The sequence below is a fragment of the Oncorhynchus mykiss genome, chromosome 17 (genome assembly GCF_057628025.1).
Source record: "Oncorhynchus mykiss isolate SJ-2025 chromosome 17, ASM5762802v1, whole genome shotgun sequence".
Lineage (NCBI taxonomy): Eukaryota > Metazoa > Chordata > Actinopteri > Salmoniformes > Salmonidae > Oncorhynchus > Oncorhynchus mykiss.
In genome coordinates this window covers 51200730-51221876 of record NC_143038.1, presented here as the reverse complement: position 1 = coordinate 51221876, position 21147 = coordinate 51200730, and the positions used below count along the sequence as shown (strand labels likewise).

At 42.3% G+C, this 21147-nt stretch overlaps 2 protein-coding genes and 1 pseudogene across 2 annotated transcripts; 2 read left to right on the top strand and 1 right to left on the bottom strand.

The window, feature by feature from the left end:
* The first annotated feature begins 8447 nt into the window (after positions 1 to 8447).
* Positions 8448 to 11161, top strand: LOC110493240 (arylacetamide deacetylase-like 3; annotated as a pseudogene).
* Positions 11162 to 11533: 372 nt separating this feature from the next.
* On the top strand, positions 11534 to 14023 carry cfap107 (cilia and flagella associated protein 107). The gene is made up of 4 exons (XM_021569480.3): positions 11534 to 11787; positions 12398 to 12508; positions 12686 to 12860; positions 13240 to 14023. The coding sequence occupies exons 1-4, from the start codon at positions 11656 to 11658 to the stop codon at positions 13518 to 13520; spliced, it is 699 nt and encodes a 232-aa protein (XP_021425155.1). The 5' UTR covers positions 11534 to 11655; the 3' UTR covers positions 13521 to 14023.
* A 720-nt stretch (positions 14024 to 14743) lies between these two features.
* Positions 14744 to 20796, bottom strand: klhdc7a (kelch domain containing 7A). The gene has a single exon (XM_021569479.3). The coding sequence runs from the start codon at positions 17842 to 17844 to the stop codon at positions 15487 to 15489; it is 2358 nt and encodes a 785-aa protein (XP_021425154.3). The 5' UTR covers positions 17845 to 20796; the 3' UTR covers positions 14744 to 15486.
* Between the last annotated feature and the right edge of the window lie 351 nt (positions 20797 to 21147).

The window sequence follows — 21147 nt, the reverse complement described above, 5'->3', positions numbered from 1 at the left end:
CTACGGACAACGAACACAATTGCATTATATCGATGGGAATTTTAATGCACAGACATACTGTGATCCTGAGGCCCATTGTCGTGCTATTTATCCGCTGCCATCACCTCATGTTTCCACATGATAATGCATGTCACAAGGATCTGTACACAATTCCTGGAAGCTGAAAATGTCCCAGTTCTTACATGGCCTGTACAATCACCAGATATGTCACCCATTGAGCATGTTTTGGATGCTCTGGATCGACGTGTACAACAGCGTGTTCCAGTTCCCGCCAATATCCAACAACTTCGCACAGCCATTGAACAAGATGATCAACTCTATGTATCGCGCTGCATGAGGCAAATTGTGGTCCCTACTTTTTTTTAAACTAACAGATGTATATCTGCATTCCCAGTCATGTGAAATCCATAGACTAGGGCATAATTCATTTATTTTAGTATATGAGCATGCATCCAATAGTGTTGAAATTCAATTTGAAGTGTAAATGACATTTACATTTTTGTCAATTAGCAGACACTCCTATCCAGAGCAACTTACTAGTCGGTGGTGATATTGGTGATATTGATTTATCAACATTTTTGTGAATATGGAATAAAAAAAAGTTTCAGGCCCTGACAAGTGTGATATTGACATCATTTCACATGATTTTAAAATATGAAAAACAAATCAATAAAAACAATCTGTATTTTATTTTTTACAATGCTGCTGTGGAATAGAAATATCAGTTGGTCTGGGACAACATTGACATTAGCAACCTCTAGAGCTTGTTGAATAGATAAGGTTAGTCAGAATCAAGGTGACAGAATCATTGAATTTCTCAGCATTTTTAACATAAGAGAAGCCCTTAATAGATTAAAATAAAAAATCACTGACACGGTGTCCCTTTTTGAGATGTTCTTTTTTTAAAGTGGTAGTTGTCGGAAGATGACAAATGTCTTAGCAATTTGCTGATGTACACACTGGGTGCCTCTAACTAAGTTAAGTAATGTGTGGTTCCCAGTTTCAAACATAAAGTTTGATGTGCCCCACAAGGGACCCCAGTTCTCCACCGACTCTGTAATAGGAAGTAGTTGATGAATATGAAAGGTCATGTGATTCATAGCATATAAATCTGGGACTTTGTGAAAAAAGTTGTCAACAATTAATTTGCTCTCAACAGGTCATTTGGACTTCTTTATTCTAGAAGCAGCAAACCAATACCTTCAACTAGAAAGTGCCTTAGATAGGTCATTGGAAGAATACCATTGTCATGACGTTGGCCTGGGGGGGTAAGTTTATGAGTCATCTCTTCCCCCCTTTTTCCTCTCTCTACCCTACTGAGGTTAGATTTGCAAAACCCTTGGTTAACATAGAGATTCTGGGAACATCAGTAGGTGGGGGGAAATAAACTATATTCTGGTAATCCGAACAATTGAAGATATGCGGTGGTACTTAATGAATATGATGTCAGTTCAGTCTTCATCTGAGACATTTTCATCAATGATAAGATGACAAACTCTACAGTGGAAAGTCTACACATCAGAGTTATCGGATTCACATGGAATTGTTGTTCAATGTAAATGTTTGAATATTACATTATTTGTGATGGGATGAAATGTGATTTTAGCTTCTAAAATTTAACATTTGGGTTTTCATAAGATAAGGCTGCTCAATCAGTGAACCTCCCCTGTGAAGGGACAAGGGCTATAAAACTTTTCAAACACATCCTCCTCTCCCTTCCTATATAAGCCGACGACAACATAACTTCCTGTTCCGAGGACGTGAGGACGTCGGTCCTATGTCAGAATGGTTCAGATAATAACTACAGAATGAAGCCAACATCAGCGTGAGCTTTGGTTGCGACTAGTATGAACTTTGAACTCTTATTCACTACAGAAGTGATACCTCCTAGCCGTTTAGTTAGCAACAGCAGCTGCAAACGAGGGTTAAGAAGGAACAGACAGAGTATCCCGTCTATCACACAACGGCATTACTACAACTTATCCAATTGACTACCAGAGACATTCTTCAAAGGACAGAGGACTCAGTTTGGCAACACGGTCTTCCATCTACCACCAACCTACTGAAGCGCAGCTCAGAGTAAATATTTATTGCATTTTCCTTTTCCAAATGGGCGGTCATTTAGAATGCAGAAGATATGTCACGTTCTGACCTTTATTTCCGTTGTTTTGTATTTATTTAGTATGGTCAGGGCTTGAGTTGGGTGGGCAGTCTATGTTTTCGGCCTAGTATGGTTCTCAATCAGAGGCAGGTGTCATTAGTTGTCTCTGATTGAGAATCATACTTAGGTAGCCTGGGTTGCACTGTTTGTTTGTGGGTGATTGTCTATGTTAGTTGCGTGTGTCAACACAGTCCTTATGATAGCTTCACAGTCTTTATTTGTTTATTGTTTTGTATCCAGTGTTCAGTTCTTTCTTTAATTAAACATTCAACATGAACACATACCACGCCGCATTTTGGTCCTCTGATCCTTCTTGCCTCTCCTCTTCAGATGGAGAGGAGGAAGACCGTGACAAGATACTGTATTTACGATAGCACAGCTTCGCCTTTGTCCCCGTTTTCCCGCTCTTTCACTCAACCCAGTCCCTTTTCCTTTGTGTAACAAGCTGTCGTATCTGTTCCGCCCGCTAGGGACATTTTCCTTTATGACGTAATTTGTAATCAAGTTCTGATTTAGTTATGTGTATGTGTGATTCGTTAGGTATTTAGTAAATAAACAATTAAACCCAATTTTGTATTGCTGATTCATATTTTTAGCCAGGGTTCGTGCAGATAAAATAATTTACAACTTTCAGATGAGACTGAATTAAGACGATAATTGATACTGACGGCTATTGATGTAAAATATTACTATGTCTTTAGGAGTTTATTCGGAGAGAACAGCTCTATAAATATTATTTTGTGGTGCCCGACTCTCTAGTTAATTACATTTACATGATTAGCTCAATCAGGTGATATTAATTACGGAGAAATTATTTTATAGAATAGCATGTCGTATCAATTAATCCGGCATAGCCAAAGACACGACACCATTAACACAAATGAGTGAGTAAAACCAAAGCCAGTTCCTCCATTCAGAATCTTCCAAGGTTTCTGTACCAAATATTAAGTTCTGCTTTTCTGATGTATCAAATACTTATGTCAAGCAATAAAATGCAAATGAATTACATAAAAATCATACAATGTGATTTTCTGGATTTTTGTTTTAGATTCCGTCTCTCACAGTTGAAGTGTACCTATGATAAAAATTACAGACCTGCAAAATCGGCAGTGTATCAAATACTTGTTCTCCCCACGGTCACTGTGGGGATGATGTCATAGATGCACTTATTGATGATGCCAATGACTGATGTGGTGTATGTTGCAGAAATGCTCAGTGCCATCGGAGCAATCCCGGAACATATTCCAGTCTGTGCTAGCAAAACAGTCCTGTAGCTTAGCATCTGCTTGATATGACCACTTTTTTATTGATATAGTCACTGCTGCTTCCTGCTTAAGTTTTTGCTTTGTAAGCAGAAATCAGGAGGATAGAATTATGGTCAGATGTGCCAAATGGAGGGCGAGGGAGAGCTTTGTATGTGTCTCTGTGTGTGGAGTATTGGTGGTCCAGAGTTCTTTTTCCTCTGGTTGCACATTTAACCTGCTGATAGAAATTTGGTAAAATAGATTTCAATTTCCCTGCATTAAAGTCCCCGGCTACTAGGAGCGCTGCCTTTGGGTGAGCATTTTCTTGTTTGCTTATGGCGGAATACAGCTCGTTCAATGCTATCTTATTGCCAGCCTCTGACTGTGGTGGTATGTAAACAGCTACAAATGATACAGATGAAAACTCTTTCAGTAGGTAGTGTGGTCTACAGTTTATCATGACATACTCTATCTCAGGCGAGCAATAGCTCGAAACTTCCTTAGATATTGTGTACCAACTGTTGTTTACAAAAATACATAGACCGCAGCCCCTTGTCTTACCAGACGCCGCTGTTCTATCCTGCAGTACATCATATAACCAGCCAGCTGCATGTTGATATTGTCGTCGTTCAGCCACAACTCTGTGAAGCATAAGATGTTAAGTTTTTTATGTCCCGTTGGTAGTTTAATCTCCCGTGTAACTCGATTTTATTCTCCAAAGATTGCACGTTTGCTAGCAGAATGGAGGAAAGTGGGGGTTTATTCGATCGCCTACGAATTCTCAGAAGGCAGCCCGACCTTTGGCCCATCTTTCTCCGCCTCCTCTTCATGCAGATCACGGGGATCGGGGCCTGTTCCTGAAGGAAGCAGTATATCCTTCGCATCGGGATCGTCAGATTCATGAAAGGAAAAAAAATATTCTGCTAGTCCGTGGTGAGTAACACAGTCCTGATGTCTAGAAGTTATTTTTGGTCATAAGAGACGGAAGCGGCAACATTGTGTACAAAATAAGTAAAAAAATAAGTTACAAACAATGCAAATAAACAATCCAAAAAACAATCGGCTTGGGGCAGGTAAGACGTCTGCCTTCTTCTCTGGCGCCATCTTACAATGCTCAATGCTGTAATCGCTGCCAAAGGTGCTTCAACAAAGTACTGAGTAAAGGGTCTAAATACTTATGTAAATGTGATTTTTTTTACGTTGAATAAATTATCAAAAATGTCTAAAAACCTGTTTTTGCTTTGTCATTATGGGGTATTGTGTGTAGATTGAGGAAGGAAAAAACAATTTAAATAACTTTAGAATAAGGCTGTAACGTAACAAAATGTGGAAAAGGTGAAGGGGTCTGAATACTTTCCGAAGGCACTGTTTATCCGAAGTATGTGGACACCTCTTCAAATTAGTGGATTCGGCTATTTCAGCCACACCCCACACTTATTTAGGCTTGCCATAACAAACGGATTGAATACTTCGATTCATATTGAATATATTGATTCAAGACATTTAAGCTTTTCATTTTTAATTCATTTGTAAAATTTTGAAAAATATAATTCAACTTTGACATTATGGGGTATTGTGTGTAGACCAGTGACAAACCAATCTCTTTTTAATCCATTTGAAATTCAGGCTGTAACATAAAAAAATGTAGAAAAAGTAAAGGGGTGTGAATACTTTCTGAAGGCACTGTACCTTGGCTAGTCTTGGTAGCTAGATAGCTTGTTGTATATGCTGGTTGTTAGCTTGCATAACAGATATGTGTCTAATTGTAAGAGACACTTCATGTTTTATGGATAAGTTTTAAATTTACAGAGTGGCTGAGACTGCTAATGAATCTGATCAAGCTCTGAGGCTGATATTGAATCAGATCAGCCACATATCAGTTATGCAAGCTAACAACCAGCATAGATAGCAAGCTGGGAGACGAGTTTGCCTGTCAGGCATCGTTCAGGGCTTAAATGGTTATCGTGCATCTGAACAAATGAATGAATGATGCTTGGTACATTTGATTATCTCGTGATCTCGACAAAACACCTTTTGTTATGTCGTGATCACCAGAAAATGATCTTGTGATGTCGACAAAAAATCTTTTGTTATGTCATGATCATGATATTCCCTTATGAACAATTCAAATTGGATTCCCATAGGAAAAATTCTCACTGGAAATATTACATTGGATTCCCATTGGATTCCCATTGTGAATTAGCCCCCCATGAACACTTAAAAACCATGAGATTGTAATGGTACTCTCATTGGAATCCTATTAACAAGAATATCATTGGGGTTTCATTGTATTACTCATATTCCCATTGGATGTTAATGGGTTATTAATTGGTTATTCATTGTTTTGTTGTGTGGGTATTTCATGGGACTTATTTAACATTGCCATAGTATTAGAAAAGATCATCTAGCACAAAAAAATGTTAATTTGATTTATTTTACTCTGCTTTTGGCTTCAGTTGGTTGACAACGTCCTTTAGCTTGTAGGCCACGGCAGTCCGTATTGAGGCCTTGTCCAACCCCTCAAAACATATCTGGAAATGAGCTGAAAGTAAAATAAAACACAAATCTTAATAATCATAGGCATTGATATGGAGTTGGTCCCGCCTTTGCTGTTACAACGGCCTCCACTCTTCTGGGAAGGCTTTCCACTAGATGTTGAGACATTTCTGCAGGGACTTGCTTCCATTCAGCCACAAGTGCATTAGTGAGGTCTGGCACTGATGTTGGGCGATTAGGCCTGGCTCGCAGTCAGCGTTCCAATTCACACCAAATATGTTTGATGGGGTTGAGGTCAGGGCTCTGTGCAGGCCAGTCAAGTTCTTCCACACCGATCTCGACAAACCATTTCTGTATGGACCTCACTTTGTGCACGGGGGCAGTGTCAAGCTGAAACAGGAAAGGGCCTTCCCCAAACGGTTGCCACAAAGTTGGAAGCACAGAATAGTCTAGAATGTCATTGTATGCTGTACCATTAAGATTTCCCTTCACATGAGCTAAGGGGCCTGGCCTGAACATTGAAAAGCAGCCCCAGACGATAATCCCGGTTTTCAAGTGAAATGGATAGAGAGCCTGTGATGCAACTTCCGCTTTTGGATGTTAACAAGGCGACACTCCATCTTATCTCCTCTACATTTACTGGATTCGTTGAACAGTGCAGAAGAGAACCTCCTCTGAAAAGTATGTAGGAGATCTAGTTTCAGGTATTTCCTTTACGCCTGCTACGTTAGAATAAGTAAACCTCCCATGAGCTTTTAGGTTATATAATTCTGGCAGACATAATTACATACTACTTCATGTGATATAAGTTAATAATAATTCACAATGAAGATGGGGGACTGTGAAGACCCCTGATGTATTGATATATCACATCGTTCTCTGTGACAATACAGAAATGGGTCAGTCCCAGAAACTTGTCAAGGTGGCAAATAGAGACCTGTATAAATACCTTCTAAACAAATCCAGTGAATTCATGGGCTACCGACAAGATTCCAGCATGTTATTTTTGGCGCAGGCCTTGTCACTTTTACTGGGTATAGCTGCTGAAACTGTGATGGGTTGAAAGAACAGCTTTACAATGCGAGCTTTATACTGGGTTCAGATTCTCCGAAGGCTGAGACTCTGACAGCTAAATGGTTGGCTAGTCCTAGAACACAGCTCCAGTTGCTGTCATTTTCTTGCACATTGCACAGAATTACAAATCACAAGGCATTGAAGTAAGAGATATATACAGTACTAGTCAAAAGTTTGGACACACCTACTCATTCAAGTTTTTATTTTTTACTATTTCTACATTGTAGAATAATAGTAATGACATCTAAACTATGAAATTACACAAATGGAATCATGAGGTAACAGAAAACGTGTTAAATGTTCATGGTCAAATTTCTGCAAAGAAACCACTACTAAAGGACACCAATAAGAATCAGAGACTTGCTTGGGCCAAGAAACATGAGCAATGGACATTATACCAGTGGAAATCTATCCTTTGGTCTGATTAATCCAAATTTGAGATTTTTGGTTCCATTTAGAATTAGAATTCAAGGCACACTTAATCAACATGGCTACCACAGCATTCTGCAGCGATACGCCATCCCATACCAAACACACCTCCAGGCTGTGTAAGGGCTATTTGGCCAGTAACCCGACCTCAACAATCACCCGACCTCAACCCAATTGAGATGGTTTGGGATGAATTGGACCACAGAATGAAGGAATAACAGCCAACAAGTGCTCAGCACATGTGGGAACTCCTTCAAGACTGTTGGAAAAGCATTCCTCATGAAGCTGATTGAGAGAATATGCAAAGCTGTCATCAAGGCAAAAGGTGGCTACTTTGAAGAACATAAAATCTAAAACCTTAAAACTTTTTGGGTTACTACTTTATTCCAAATGTGTTTTTTCCTAGTTTTGATGTCTTCACTATTATTCTACAGTGTGGAAAATAGTAAAAACAAAGAAAATCCCTTGAACTGAAGATGTGTCCAAACTTTTGACTGGTACTGTATATATTTTATATTTAATTCTGAATTATTATGAACATCAATTGTTTTGTAAACAACAACACATTGATATGTTTTCAATTCCAAATACCATGCATTTTGTTGCCACTTGTCTAGACTAGGGAACATGGTCTGCTATCACTCAAGCCATCACTGCCATCTACAGATGAACAGTGAAAGTTCAGATCCTCTGCTTCACAATAAATGTGAAAGCAGTTTTCATTTTTTAAAGGACATTAAAAATGTATTAACTTCTATCCTGTGTTTATACAAATTAGGAGACTGTATATTCATAAAAATAGCTAATTGTGAAATATGTGTTAAATGTATCTAATTGCTTGAGTCCATAAAATACATGGAATAAAATAATGAATGTCGCTTTGTTACTGCCACTCAAAGTCACTTAGATAGAACAAGTTCAGAGCAGGGTGTACACAAAGATGTAGGAGGGGCAAATAAAACCAAAGCAACTGGATAAAACATGCATACCTAATGACTTAGCTATTTCTACTGTAGCCTACCTGGGATCACACTAGAAGCACCATGGACATCATCACTGCAATTTTAATAATTGGCTTTGCTGCCTTGATTTCAGCCTGGTAATTGGTCTACTGTGTTCTGAGCTGATGAATTCAGACATTCCTCAAGGGGTTGCAAATCGAGGGAAACTACATGTAGTTCATGGCATGTTTGTTGGCATAGCAATTGTGGTGTGTATCTATCTATGGAATTGTTAGTGCTTATTATTTGATGTTTTCTGCAGTCAAATCACGTTCAAGTCTCTGAAAAAATAATTTATTTAATGTATTCCTTGGTGAAAAGAAAAACATCCTCGTACTTGAATAGTATTAAAAAGAGAACTCAGCTCTTTTAAAAGATGTTTGTCCTTTCAATGTACACTAACCACTGATAAACTTCAATGGTGTTGATAAGAGAACAATAAATGACAAAAAGTCAAAGTCATTGTTCCGGTAAGGACACTCAAGCAGAGTTTTCACAGTACTGTACTGTAGTCCACCTTCTGGTAACACCTTAACTGTGTCACTGGTTATTCATTATGTTGTTGCATTCATTGTTGCTTAGTGTGCAAGCAACAAGAAAAGCAAAGCTATATTGTGGCAATTGGAAAATATTTCACTTCACAATGGTTCATGTTAACCTTATATCTAAGTTCGTCTGTCATCAGGTCAGGTTCCCCAGGTGGTTCAGAAGACGGTTCCTGGAGACCAGTTCCCCCTATACTACATGTGACGGAACTCACTTTCTCTGAGGTGCCAGTCAGAGTGTATGAGCCCACAGCTGGCTCACTGGTCCTGTGGAAGGGCCTGGTGTATATCAATGGTGGAGGATGGGCTGTAGGTTATTTAAAAAATATATATGTATTTCACCTTTATTTAACCAGGTAGACCAGTTGAGAACCATTTCTCATTTGCAACTGCGACCTGGCCAAGATAAAGCATAGCAGTGTGAACAGAGTGTGAACAGAGACATACCACTGCTCTCATTGTGGAAAGTCATTTTCCCAGTCAGAGGACCTGAAAACACATGAGAGAATAGAGAGGCTGTGTTCTGACTTGTGTTTTTGACCTGAGAATGTAATTTTTTTGACACAGAGTTACACATGGAGTAAACAATAAACAAGTCAATAACATAGTAGAAAAAAATTATCTGTATACATTGTGTGCAACAGGCATGAGGAGGTAGGCAATAAATAGGCCATAGGAGCGAATAATTACAATTTAGCAGATTAATACTGGAGTGATAAATGATCAGATGAACATGTGCAGGTATAGATACTGGTGTGCAAAAGAGCAGAAAAGTAAATAAAATAAAAACAGTATGGGGATGAGGTAGGTAAATTGGGTGAGCTATATACCGATGGACTATGTACAGCTGCAGCGATCGGTTAGCTGCTCAGATAGCAGATGTTTAAAGTTGGTGAGGGAGATAAAAGTCTCCAACTTCGGAGATTTTTGCAATTCGTTCCAGTCGCAGGCAGCAGAGAACTGGAAGGAAAGGCGGCCAAATGAGGTTTTGGCTTTAGGGATGATCAGTGAGATACACCTGCTGGAGCGTGTGCTACGGGTGGGTGTTGCCATTGTGACCAGTGAACTGAGATAAGGCGGAGCTTTACCTAGCATAGACATGTAGATGACCTAAGAAAAACCAGATGTCTAGATAATGTTGCTTATTTATCTTACAATAGGGGCCTGCTAATATAAAAAAAGAAAAGCTTCATTCTCTGTTTACTCTAGTCTAACACTAATGTTCTGTTTCTTGTGATCAGATACTGCAGATGAGGTCTGCAGGCACATTGCCAAAGAGGCTGAAACCACAGTGGTTTCTGTTGGGTAACTTTTACTTTCTGACTCACTGACTCAAAATGTGCTTCCAAAGCAGATCAATACAGTGAAAAGGGCTGTGAAGTTGTCAAAGACATGTTGCTCCTTTTTCTACCCTCTTTAGATACCGGCTTATCCCTGAACATCAGTATCCCACTCAGCTGGATGACTGAGACTGTAATGTGTCACTTCCTGTCTGTGGCAGAGGCAGAGTTCGGGGTGGACCCGGGAAGAGTGGCAGTCGGGGGTGATAGTGCTGGGGGAAACCTGGCAGCCATACTGTGACAGCGTCTGGCCAAGAGAAAGAATGGACATCTGCTGTCTCCCTGTGCCCAGGTCCTCATCTACCCAGTTTTGCAGATGGCAGATTTCAACCTGCCTTCATACCAGCAGAATCATGCTGTGCCCATATTGTTCTGTGGCTGGATGGCATTCTACTTCCTGCAGTATCTCAACGGGGACACGTCAGTGTGCCAGGATGCGCTGAAGGGGAACCACATCCCTTCTGAGATGAGGCTGGCCTTCAAGGAGTGGTTCTCCCCAGAACACCTCCCTCCTGAGTGTAGGGTGCGGTGCCACCGCCAGCATGTACACTCAGCGTTGATTACAACAGAGAGGTGTACCACAAAATCAAAGACCGTCTGGATCCGGAGGTGTCCCCACTCCTGGAGGATGACACTGTTATTCGTCTGACCCCACCGGCCTTTATCCTGACCTGTGTGTACGACATGCTGAGGGATGTTGGGATCCTGTACAGGAAGTGGCTGCTGGACCTGGAACTGGAAGTCACATGGCATCACATGCCAGACCGCTTCCTTAGACTAATGGAATAAAAAAATAGGCTGGTTAACTTTCCCATCTGCAACATGGGCTGTAGATAGAACTTTAAACTACGTAAAAACGCTTAAAATTTAATAGGGATTATTTTGAGATTAGATTTTTCATGTTCCTGGCAAGTGACTTTGTTCTGTTTACAGGCAAAGCTAATAAACTCCTACACAGCTTAGAACATGTTTTACTCTTATTTTAACCTGTTAAGGCATTCATTTTCATTTCTACAGAAAGATGTATCCAATTATGTTCATTATGATTTAAATGAAGACGTGTATTGCATGTATGAGCTATATGCTAACTGCTCCAGAATACTCTGACATTCAAAAATACAGCACCATTCTAAAGTACTGCACCAAGTGTTATCATAATGCAGGTCATTTGCCTTCAGTTTGCCTCCACTACTGTTCCACTATTCTGTTTCAGTCACAGAATGTTTGCTGTATCCATAGCAACCGAGCTTCCTCTTCCCATGTCACAATGGGAGCAGGTGAAATGCACCATCATCCGTTCTGTTTGATCTAACTATGCTCTAATATTAGGACCAAACCAGCTCTTAATCAGACGTATTTGACACCATGTGCAGTACCACATACAGTATGGGAAATCAGGAAAAGAGTTATGATAAATGGACCCAACCTGGCTGGAGAATAGAGCAGAAGTATGCAAACAATGTTCTAATTGGCAACTGGGTGGAAGAGAAGTTTCAGGTATGGTTTTTAATAATTTATTTAGGGATTTTCAATTAATTGCTGTTGCTATCATGCATTGCCTGTGATGAATGTTGCTAATTCATCAAATAATGCAACATTTGGCAAGAGTCATCAAAAGTCATTATTAAGAGTTTTAATTACAGCAAAGCGTGGGTACAGCAGCCTTTCCTTTCGATCCAAATGAGATTCTCACAAGAAAAACCTGCACTGAGTGTGAGAATGTGCTGTACCTCCTGCTTTCTGTAGCCAAAGATCTTCAACAAACTAGTTCAATGGCTGGTTTCCAATGGTTCTGCTGCTTCTCTGTCGGTTTGCAAATCTATACAAAAATAATTAGAGGGCTTCAGTTAAGCTACATCAGCACAGACTCCCAGTGTGAGAGACTCAAGAGGCAGTCTAATTGCATTGACGCCAGGCAGGGCCGCGGGCTGCTGCTTCAGGATCTGACTAGAGGGATGTCTTTAGAAATACTGTACAACAGCATGGATCGATGGTGAAGTGTGAGCTTTGCTGAGCTCATGCTTAAGTGGCTGAGCAATCCCTCCTCTCCTCCTCTCACCCCCTCCTCCTCCTCTTCCTGTCTATTTACCCTGTCTGTCCGAGACAGTTCACTCGAGAGTGTAAGACAGCCAACAGCACCAACCGTGCAGACTACCAGCCACAGTGGGACCACCGGCCAGACGTCATCCTCAGACGAGAGGCGCTGCGGAAAGCTGAGGTCAGTCTTAAACAGCAGGATCATGATATCATTAGCGTTAGCAAAATGCTAGTCAAGTTAGCCCTAAAAGTCTAATCAATCAAAGAAGGCTAATCAATCAAAGAAACAGTGTGCAATCTGCCATTGCTTTTAAAGCAATGGATGGCCAGTAGAATAGTGTGTTGCATTGCGTTCCAGGGCCTTCCCGCTAAGCTGCTTCTCTCCCACCACGGCACGCTGCCCTCCCATTACCTGGTCACCCTCTATGATGAGATGTATGGGCGCCAGGGCACCTCCACCCTGCCTCCCTTGCGCTCCTGGCATCCAGACAGGCTGGCGTGGACGCCAGAGAAGTCTGACCACCCAAGCTTGGGTAAGAAAGGAAGTCAACATTAGAATAACCCCTTTCTAAAGCATTGGTTCAACCAAGTTTTGAGTGCAAAACCCATACGGAACACAGCACCTTGGTTTGACAAACCCACTTGTATATGGTAAAAAATCATCACACAGTATGTTTGAATTATAAAAAGCTTGTATTTAATTGACTGTGGCACAGAAAAATGTCAGCTGTAATTACAAACTAGTCTCAAGTAAAGAAAATCCGGGAAGAACAAAGATGCAGTGTTCAACAATTAAAGTTCAGGCAGAATAAATGGCCTTGGATTGTTCCAAATCTGTCACAGATATAATTAATGACTGCAGCACTATAACAGCTGAGCCCTCTCTCTCTCTCCCTCCCTTCTCCCTTCCAGCACCTCCAACTAACTTTGGCCTGGTGGAGTCTAGACAGGTCCGTCTGGATCAGCAGCAGTCCCCCCTCCCTGCGCTGAGTGTGTATAGGTCAGCGTACCAGAAGTACCCACTCAGTGCTTTCTGCCAGCCCCGCTTCGCCAGTGTGCCACGAGGCCACTCCAGTAAGCTCCATCCTGCCAATCGAATCAACAAGGACATGGATCTGAAACAACGGCCCTGCAGACAGGTCCCAGACAACTCAGTCTCCGCCAGCCTCCTCCCTCCCCTGTCTGTTGTGTAGACACAGAGCTCGGGCCCTGAGATGGCGCCTCACACGCTGTTTCAATACTCCGTGCTCTAAGGCATGAAAAATTAAATGAAGCAGAACATATGGGATATCAAAATATGCAGAAAATTAAACAGGAGTCTCATTATAATCTCTTGAAATCTAGGCTGTGTGTGTGTGTGTGTGTGTGTGTGTGTGTGTGTGTGTGTGTGTGTGTGTGTGTGTGTGTGTGTGTGTGTGTGTGTGCGTGCGTGCGTGCGTGCGTGCGTGCGTGCGTGCGTGCGTGCGTGCAGGAAGGGAAGGAGTGTCCGCAAAACACATCTGAACATTTAGGATAATCACATGCTAATTATTTACCTCGCACTTAATATTTTCAATTTGCTGTTTCGCTATTTGCCGTTCTTGTCTACTAATGTTTTGTATTATGTCATGTTTCATGTTTTGTGTAGACACAGGAAGAGTAGCTGCTGCCTTCGCAACAGCTAATGGGGATCCTAATAAAATACCAAAATACCAAATACCCTAGCCTAGTGTTGATGTCAGAGCTGACCTGTGTGTCCATATCAGGAGCAATGAGTGATGCAAGGCAAACTCTGAGGGGACCTGTCTAACTCCCATTCCATTAGGTGTTTAATTACAGGGAATCAAAGTGTTTAATTAGGAGGAATAAAAGATGCTTATGTGTTTGATGGTCAACCATCTGTGTCTCTATTCTCCTGCTGCCTCAGCTAGTGCAGCCCTCTGCCCGCCTCTCCGTTACTCATTTCAATACTTAAGTTGATTTTTGTGTGAGTCAGAAAATGTGGGTAGATCATGTGTTATCAATTACTCCTTTGTATGTTTGGTTAGTCAGACCACATGATGGCGCTATAGCGACATGTCACACAATGGAATCCCAGACAAGGGTGTCGTGCCACTCAATTATTCTTAGTCTATGATTGCTCTTTGTGAGACAGCTTGATTTGAATGAAAAAACTATTAGACATTTAAACATTCATTCAAACATGTGTATTGTTGATGTAATTATGCAACACATCAATTAACCGCCACATCTATCATCCTACAAATTCATTGATTTACTCTGCAGTCAGACACGACACATCACACAGCAGAGCTCTGTTTGTTAAATTGTTGATGACTTATCATTGAAAATCAGTCACTGTCAGGAAGGAAAGCACATTTCATTTAAGTGATGATTCAACAACATGACTTAAATGCCCGACACAATGCTGAACAAACTGCTTTCAGTTTTTTATTATTTTTTTGCATATTTCTTTCTTCTGCTGATTAATATTGTACAAATGTAACGATAAATATGTGTTTATAAAATCAAGAGTCATTCGTTATGTTGGTGCATGAATAACTTCTAATATCAACAATGTTGAAAACAACAGCAGAAGAAAACAGGCGAATACTATACTCCAACCTTAGAAGAGATTCAAAAGTAGCATGGACTTTTTTTTATTGAAGCTCACATACAGTACATTATGCTCTGTCACAACCTTCTACATCATGTCATATTTACAGACCAACTGTGGATAATTGTATTGAGTCCAGTCCTGTGTGAGTAATGTTTGTACCCTACACAGCTGCCTACTGTGATGGATTATTATTATATCAACCCAGTACTCCAAAGCATTATGGTTGAGTGAATTAACTTAAGACTTGTTTATTAATTATTTTTTTATATTTGCATGATTTAGAAGTAACTCGGTAGTGCAAGGGAGGAGGGAAATGAAAAGAACAAGCAGCTTTCACAAAAACATGGAGTTTCTATGGCAGTACACCCTGAATAAATCTAAACAAGCAGTAGTCTAATTACCATTAATGGCGTTAATATTTTACTTTCATTGCCTCTGATTAAGACAGCTGTGCTTCCCAGTAGGACACTCTCAGCTATGAAAATGGCCTGGGTGCATAAAAACACGAGATACTCCCTCACTGCTCTGACCTTGTCTGTGCTGAGGAGAATCATTCCTGGTCACACACTGGTCTGGAGAGCTTTCTTATCAGGAAGTGAGAGTACAAAGGGGAAAAGGATGCCCTTAGCTGCAGTGAGGACACTCAAATCATCCGCTACGAAGCTCGGAGAGATCTCATCAGCCAGGAACCTCATGGTGAACTGGTGGCATATGCAGTAGATGGTGTCGTCCACAACAACACACTGAAAGGCAGGGCAGTGGGCGAGGCGTTTGGTGCAGCATTCATACCATAGTCGTGCCACGGTGTGGTAGCGGTACACACTGATGCCTAGCTGTGGGTTGACATCAAATCGATACAGAAAGTTTCCTACTCCCACTATCTCGGTGGTCCTCATTTTGCTTCCCGTTATTGCGCTTTTCCTCCACACATTGGTTTTTGGGTTGTAGCGCAACAGTGTGTATCTCAGTGTTCCCCCTAGAACAAAGAGTTCCCCATTGCACACCGTGACATGATGGGCCACAGCAAATGTATCATTGGGCAGTGGGGCCACAAAAGTCCATCTGTCAGAGCGGGGGTCATAGCGCTCTACGGTAGACAGACACTCCCCTCCGATGGCATAGATGCAGCCCTGCAGGGCTGCCAGTTTGCAGTGGGGCCTGGACTCATTCATAGGACTGATCTCTTTCCAAATGGACGTTACAGGGTTGTAGCAGAACACTCTCTTGGAAGGCTTCATCTCTCTGTCTGCGCCCTGCTGGCAGCCCCCCACTGCTACAAATAAGTAGTTGTCCATAGTGCACACGGCACAGCCTTTGGAGATGACTTCCTGCGGGATGGGACACAATGGGTGCCAGCTGTCTATATAATCATCATAGCAGTAGAGACCACTGTATGGCTTGTTGGTGGCTCGCTGCTCTGTTTTTGTCCCTTGAGGACTACTCCCCACCCAGTCCTGAGGGACCATGTTGGCTGCCACTAAGAACTGCCTTCCTCTCATGCGCTGTTTCTGAATCTCATCCCGCTCGCCTGCTCTCAGCATCCCATACAGACCTGGGTCCCTGAGGACCTGGAGGTAGTTGTCAGACATCACTCTGAGGGCTGCCTGCTGCAGAGGGGCCTGCCCATGCTTCTTAGACAGCTCCAGCACCTCCATGCAGTTGCCCAAATCAAGTTTGGCCTTTAAGCTCTCCAACTCTGAGCTGCCCATGTTTTCTTGAGGCAGATTTACAAATCTAGCCCCAGCTATGGTTTCTAGGCTGGGCTTCTCCCATGCACTGGGGCCCCTGGTGTCTGTCATGGGACTGAGGGGAGTGACAGGGCTGGGATCCCCTGATGAATAGGCCTGAGAGTGGGGCCTCAGCTGGGTCGAGGCTCTGGGTATCAGAGAGGTGATCAGGAGTTCTGAATGTTCAGCCGCTGTGAGGTAGCTCTCCTTGCGTATGAGACCCGGCTTGATGGGAGATGTGGGCTCCGGACTAACTGGTGAGAACGGCCTCTCATCAGGACTCTGCGGCAAAACCAGATCACGCATGATGATGGGGCTTAGGGACGAGGGAGGCTCAGTGAGGCTGCTGCCACGGCTTCCAAATTTCACAGACTGTGAGTCCAGTGAATTCCCCTCAAACTGACCCAATATGGAGTCTGTGATGGAGTGCGAGGAAGATTCCACAAAGTATTCATAGATCTTTCCCCGCACAATGCTCTGGTCCCCAGGTCCTTCCATCACAAGGTTGGCATCCTCCACTGTGATCTCTGCCTTGGAGAGAAAGCTGGAGTAGGCCCCCTGGAGCCCCAGGTCCTGCCGCAGCTCTCTGCCGACACCCAGCCCCACACTGCCCTCCAGCCTCTGCAGAAAGCAAGGGGATCGACGGCCTGATGGGCTGGCCAGCCCACTGTCATTAGGATCAGGGAGTTTCAAGATGGATCCAAACATACAATTATTGGTCTTAATCTCAGCCTCCTCAACAAACACGGGGAGATCTTCCTCCAACTCCAAGCTGTTGTCCTCCTCTACATTCGATTCCTCCTGCAATGCAGCCATTTCCTTAGTGTTTGTGAACTTGCCTGCTTCTTCAATCTGGGTCACTTCTCCTTTCCCTGTCCCTGTATTGGTCTTGTCAGGTGTCAGGTCATCACTCTGTGAGTGGCCAGGCTGTTTGTCCCCATCACTTCTTGTGTCATGTTTGGCTGTGCTTGGAGCTCGCAGTTCCATCTTGCAGTTCAGACAGGTTCCAATGGGTGCTTCAGTGGGCCTGTCTGGAGGAGGCCTCACATAGAGCTGGGGTTTAGCTGCTGTACCTCTCGAGCTGTAGAACCTGTAAGCCCAGGAGATGAGCAGAACAGCGGCCACGGAACACGTCAGCTTCCCCAGCAGTTGCATGTCGAACTGGACACCCAGCAGATCTGCTATGGGCATGACTAAACGGAGGAGTTGCCAAGGTGAACAACCTTTTTGTCTGGGTATTTCTTTTCAGTGCATCTTAGCCAATGGTAGCTGGTAACCTGCAGGCTGTAGAGGTCTGATGACTGTGTCTGTTCTCTCTCTTCTCTCTGGACAACTTGTAAACTGATACCAACACTATTTGCATCTCTCGCTGCTGGGGCGGGGCAGCGGTCACAATCCACCTGCAACAGGTGATCATGTTTGCTCTGGCCTTCACTATGTCGTAGAGAACAGTCATACTTAGATAGTTCCAGTGTACATATTTACATTTGTTGTCTCATCACAAGATGAGTTTATCATGTTGTTTACTGAGTGGTTTAATTAAGTGTTTGAACAATTTGGAAACTATATCACCACAAGGTTAAACACAGATTCAGACTATAGTGCTGTTGAGTCTAACGTTTACATGACTGTATTTGTAGGAGTGGCCTGGATCATATGTCTCTATTTCAGACCTATGTCAACAAGAAAATAATGATCCAGTTCAAACACATGACAGTCTGCTGTCTGCTGAAGACGTGGTTTGACTAAGGCGTGGGAAAGGCTGATTGGTCACATTTAAGGACATCATGACCAGGATACAGTTGTTTGCACAGACAAAACTAAAGATGAAATATCTTTCACTATACAACACATTTGTTTTGGCTCAGCTACAACAGGAAAAGAGGCCAGGGATCATGTTCTTATAGAAATGAACTATACATTTAAGCACAGACTTCTAAAAACAATGACTGGGTAAGTGCATTTCTATCACACACTGTTATGAACACGTACTGTAAGACAGAGCCTCAATGCCAAAAAGGAATGTTGACTGTATGAATCTGACAATATCATCCATATTTATAGACTGCGTTGACATACAATACATACATCTCTGTCACGCCTGAGTCCTGTCACTCAGTCAACGCAGTTAAGCTGTCAAATTGTAATTTGTGTTGCCGATAACGACACGCTTGACCGAGGCCAGGGTCATAACAAAGAGCTGGGCCGGCAGCGATGCGATGCGATGATCTCAGGGAGGTGTGTCCTGCAGGGAGCCATTTGGCCGGTGTCCTCTGTGACATAGACACTATTTGGCCATCTGATAGCATAGACTCCAGATGCCCATAAAGGGATCTGGATTCAGCCGGCGTGGTTAGTCGTGAATAATTCACTGGTGTCACACAAAGGCAGCTCATTCTCCTCACTGCCTCCGCCATCTCAGGTGTACCATTCAGGAGCACTGCAGAACAAAATGATTGCCAGCATGTGCAGTGTTGTATGGAGACACTTTCACCTCTTCTCCTCCTGTGAAATGATATTGTGATAAGATATGGACAGGAAATGGGAAATGTAAACAGTTTAAACAGCCATAACTATTTAAGGTGAACCATATAACCGTAAGGGTTCTTTTTGGAGGATAGGTGGAGTGTGTAATAGATTAAGATAAGGTAGGGTGAGGGGAAAGTGAACTCGATAGCTATACATGACTATCAGAGGGCGTAATTACCGTAAGGCCATTCTGATTACAAGTTTAGCACTGACGTGTGAAAAGATAAAGCAATTGATGTGTTTATGTGTATTTTGTTATGTACTTGTGAAAAAGATATATTGCATACATTACAAGCATGATTACATATATTTCCTCTGTTGGCCATCAGATATGCATGCCCTACAAATATCCGGAACACGACACAAACACAATAGAGCCAGGATGTGTGCTTTTATTTGGTCCACTATCTCTTTTATCATAGATGGGCCTTCAATGAACATCCACATACAGTGCCTTCTGAAATTATTCAGCCCCTTCCCTTTTTCCACATTTTGTTATGTTACAGCCTCATCCTAAAAATGGATGAAATAAAAAAAAAATCTTTATCAATCTACCCACTATACCCCATAATGACAAAGCAGAAACAGGTTTTTAGACATTTTTGAAAATGTATTAAAAAAACATATTATTTACATAAGTATTCAGACCCTTCGCTATGAGACTTGAAATTGAGCTCAGGTGCATCCTGTTTCCATTAATCATGTTGTTTCTACAACTTGATTGGAGTCCACCTGTGGTAAAGGCAATTGATTGGACATGATTTGAAATAGCACACACCTGTCTATATAAGGTCCAACAGTTTACACTGCATGTCAGAGCAAAAACCAAGGGTACCAAAACATTGCTGCAGCAAGAAAACAGTGATTCTTGGAACCACCAAAACTCTTTCTAGAGCTGCCCTGCAAAACAGAGCTATCGGGGGAGAAGGGCCTTGGTCAAGGAGGTGACCAAGAACCTGATGGTCACTCTAACAAAGCTCCAGAGTTCCTCTGTGGAAATGGGAGAACCTTCCAGAAGGACAACCATCTCTGCAACACTCTACCAATCAGACCTTTATGGTAGAGTGGCCACTCCTCAGCCACTCCTCAGTAAAAGGCACAACAGCCTGCTTGGAGTTTGCCAAAAGGCACTCTCAGACCATGAGAAACAAGATTATTTGGTCTGATGGAACCAAGATTGAACACTTTGACCTGAATGCCAAGTATTACGTCTGAAGGAAACCTGGCACCATCCCTACGGTGAAGCATGGTGGTGGCAGCATCATACTGTGGGGATGTTTTTCAGTGGCAGGGACTGGGAGACTAGTCAAGATCGAGAGAATGGTGAACGAAGCAAACTACAGAGAGATCCTTGATGAAAACCTGCTCCAGAGCACCCAGGACCTCTGACCGTGGAAAAGGTTCACCTTCCAACAGGACAACGACCCTAAACACACAGCCAAGACAACGCAGGAGTGGCTTCGGGACAAGTTTCTGAATGTCCTTGAGTGGCCCAGCCAGAGTAAAGACTTGAACCCGATCTAACATCTCTGGAGAGACCTGAAAATAGCTGTGTAGTGACGCTCCCCATCCAACCTGACATAGCTTGAGAGGATCTGCAGAGAAGAATGGGAGGAACTCCCCAAAAACAGGTATGCCAAGCTTGTAGCATCATACCCAAGAAGACTCGAGGCTGTAATTGTTGCCAAAGGTGCTTCAACAAAGTACTGAGTAAAGGGTTTTGGATACCTATGTAAATGTGGTATTTACATTTTGTTTATTTTATTACATTTGCAAACATTTCTAAAAACCTGTTTTTGCTTTGTCATTATTGGATATTGTGTGTACGTTATTGGGTGAAAACACCCCCGATTTAATCCATTTTAGAATAAGGCTGTAACGTAACAAAATGTGGAAAAAGTCAAGGGGTCTGAATACATTCCGAATGCACTGTACATATGTACTTTTTGTAAGTTAGAGACTAGA

Excerpts from the sequence above, each read along its gene's own strand:
- cfap107 (XM_021569480.3), top strand. The coding sequence starts at position 11,656 with ATGTGCAGTACCACATACAGTATGGGAAATCAGGAAAAGAGTTATGAT. Across the intron at positions 11,788-12,397 it reads GGGTGGAAGAGAAGTTTCAG|TTCACTCGAGAGTGTAAGAC; the intron begins GTATGGTTTTTA and ends TGTCCGAGACAG. Across the intron at positions 12,861-13,239 it reads GTCTGACCACCCAAGCTTGG|CACCTCCAACTAACTTTGGC; the intron begins GTAAGAAAGGAA and ends TCTCCCTTCCAG.
- klhdc7a (XM_021569479.3), bottom strand. The coding sequence starts at position 17,844 with ATGCCCATAGCAGATCTGCTGGGTGTCCAGTTCGACATGCAACTGCTG.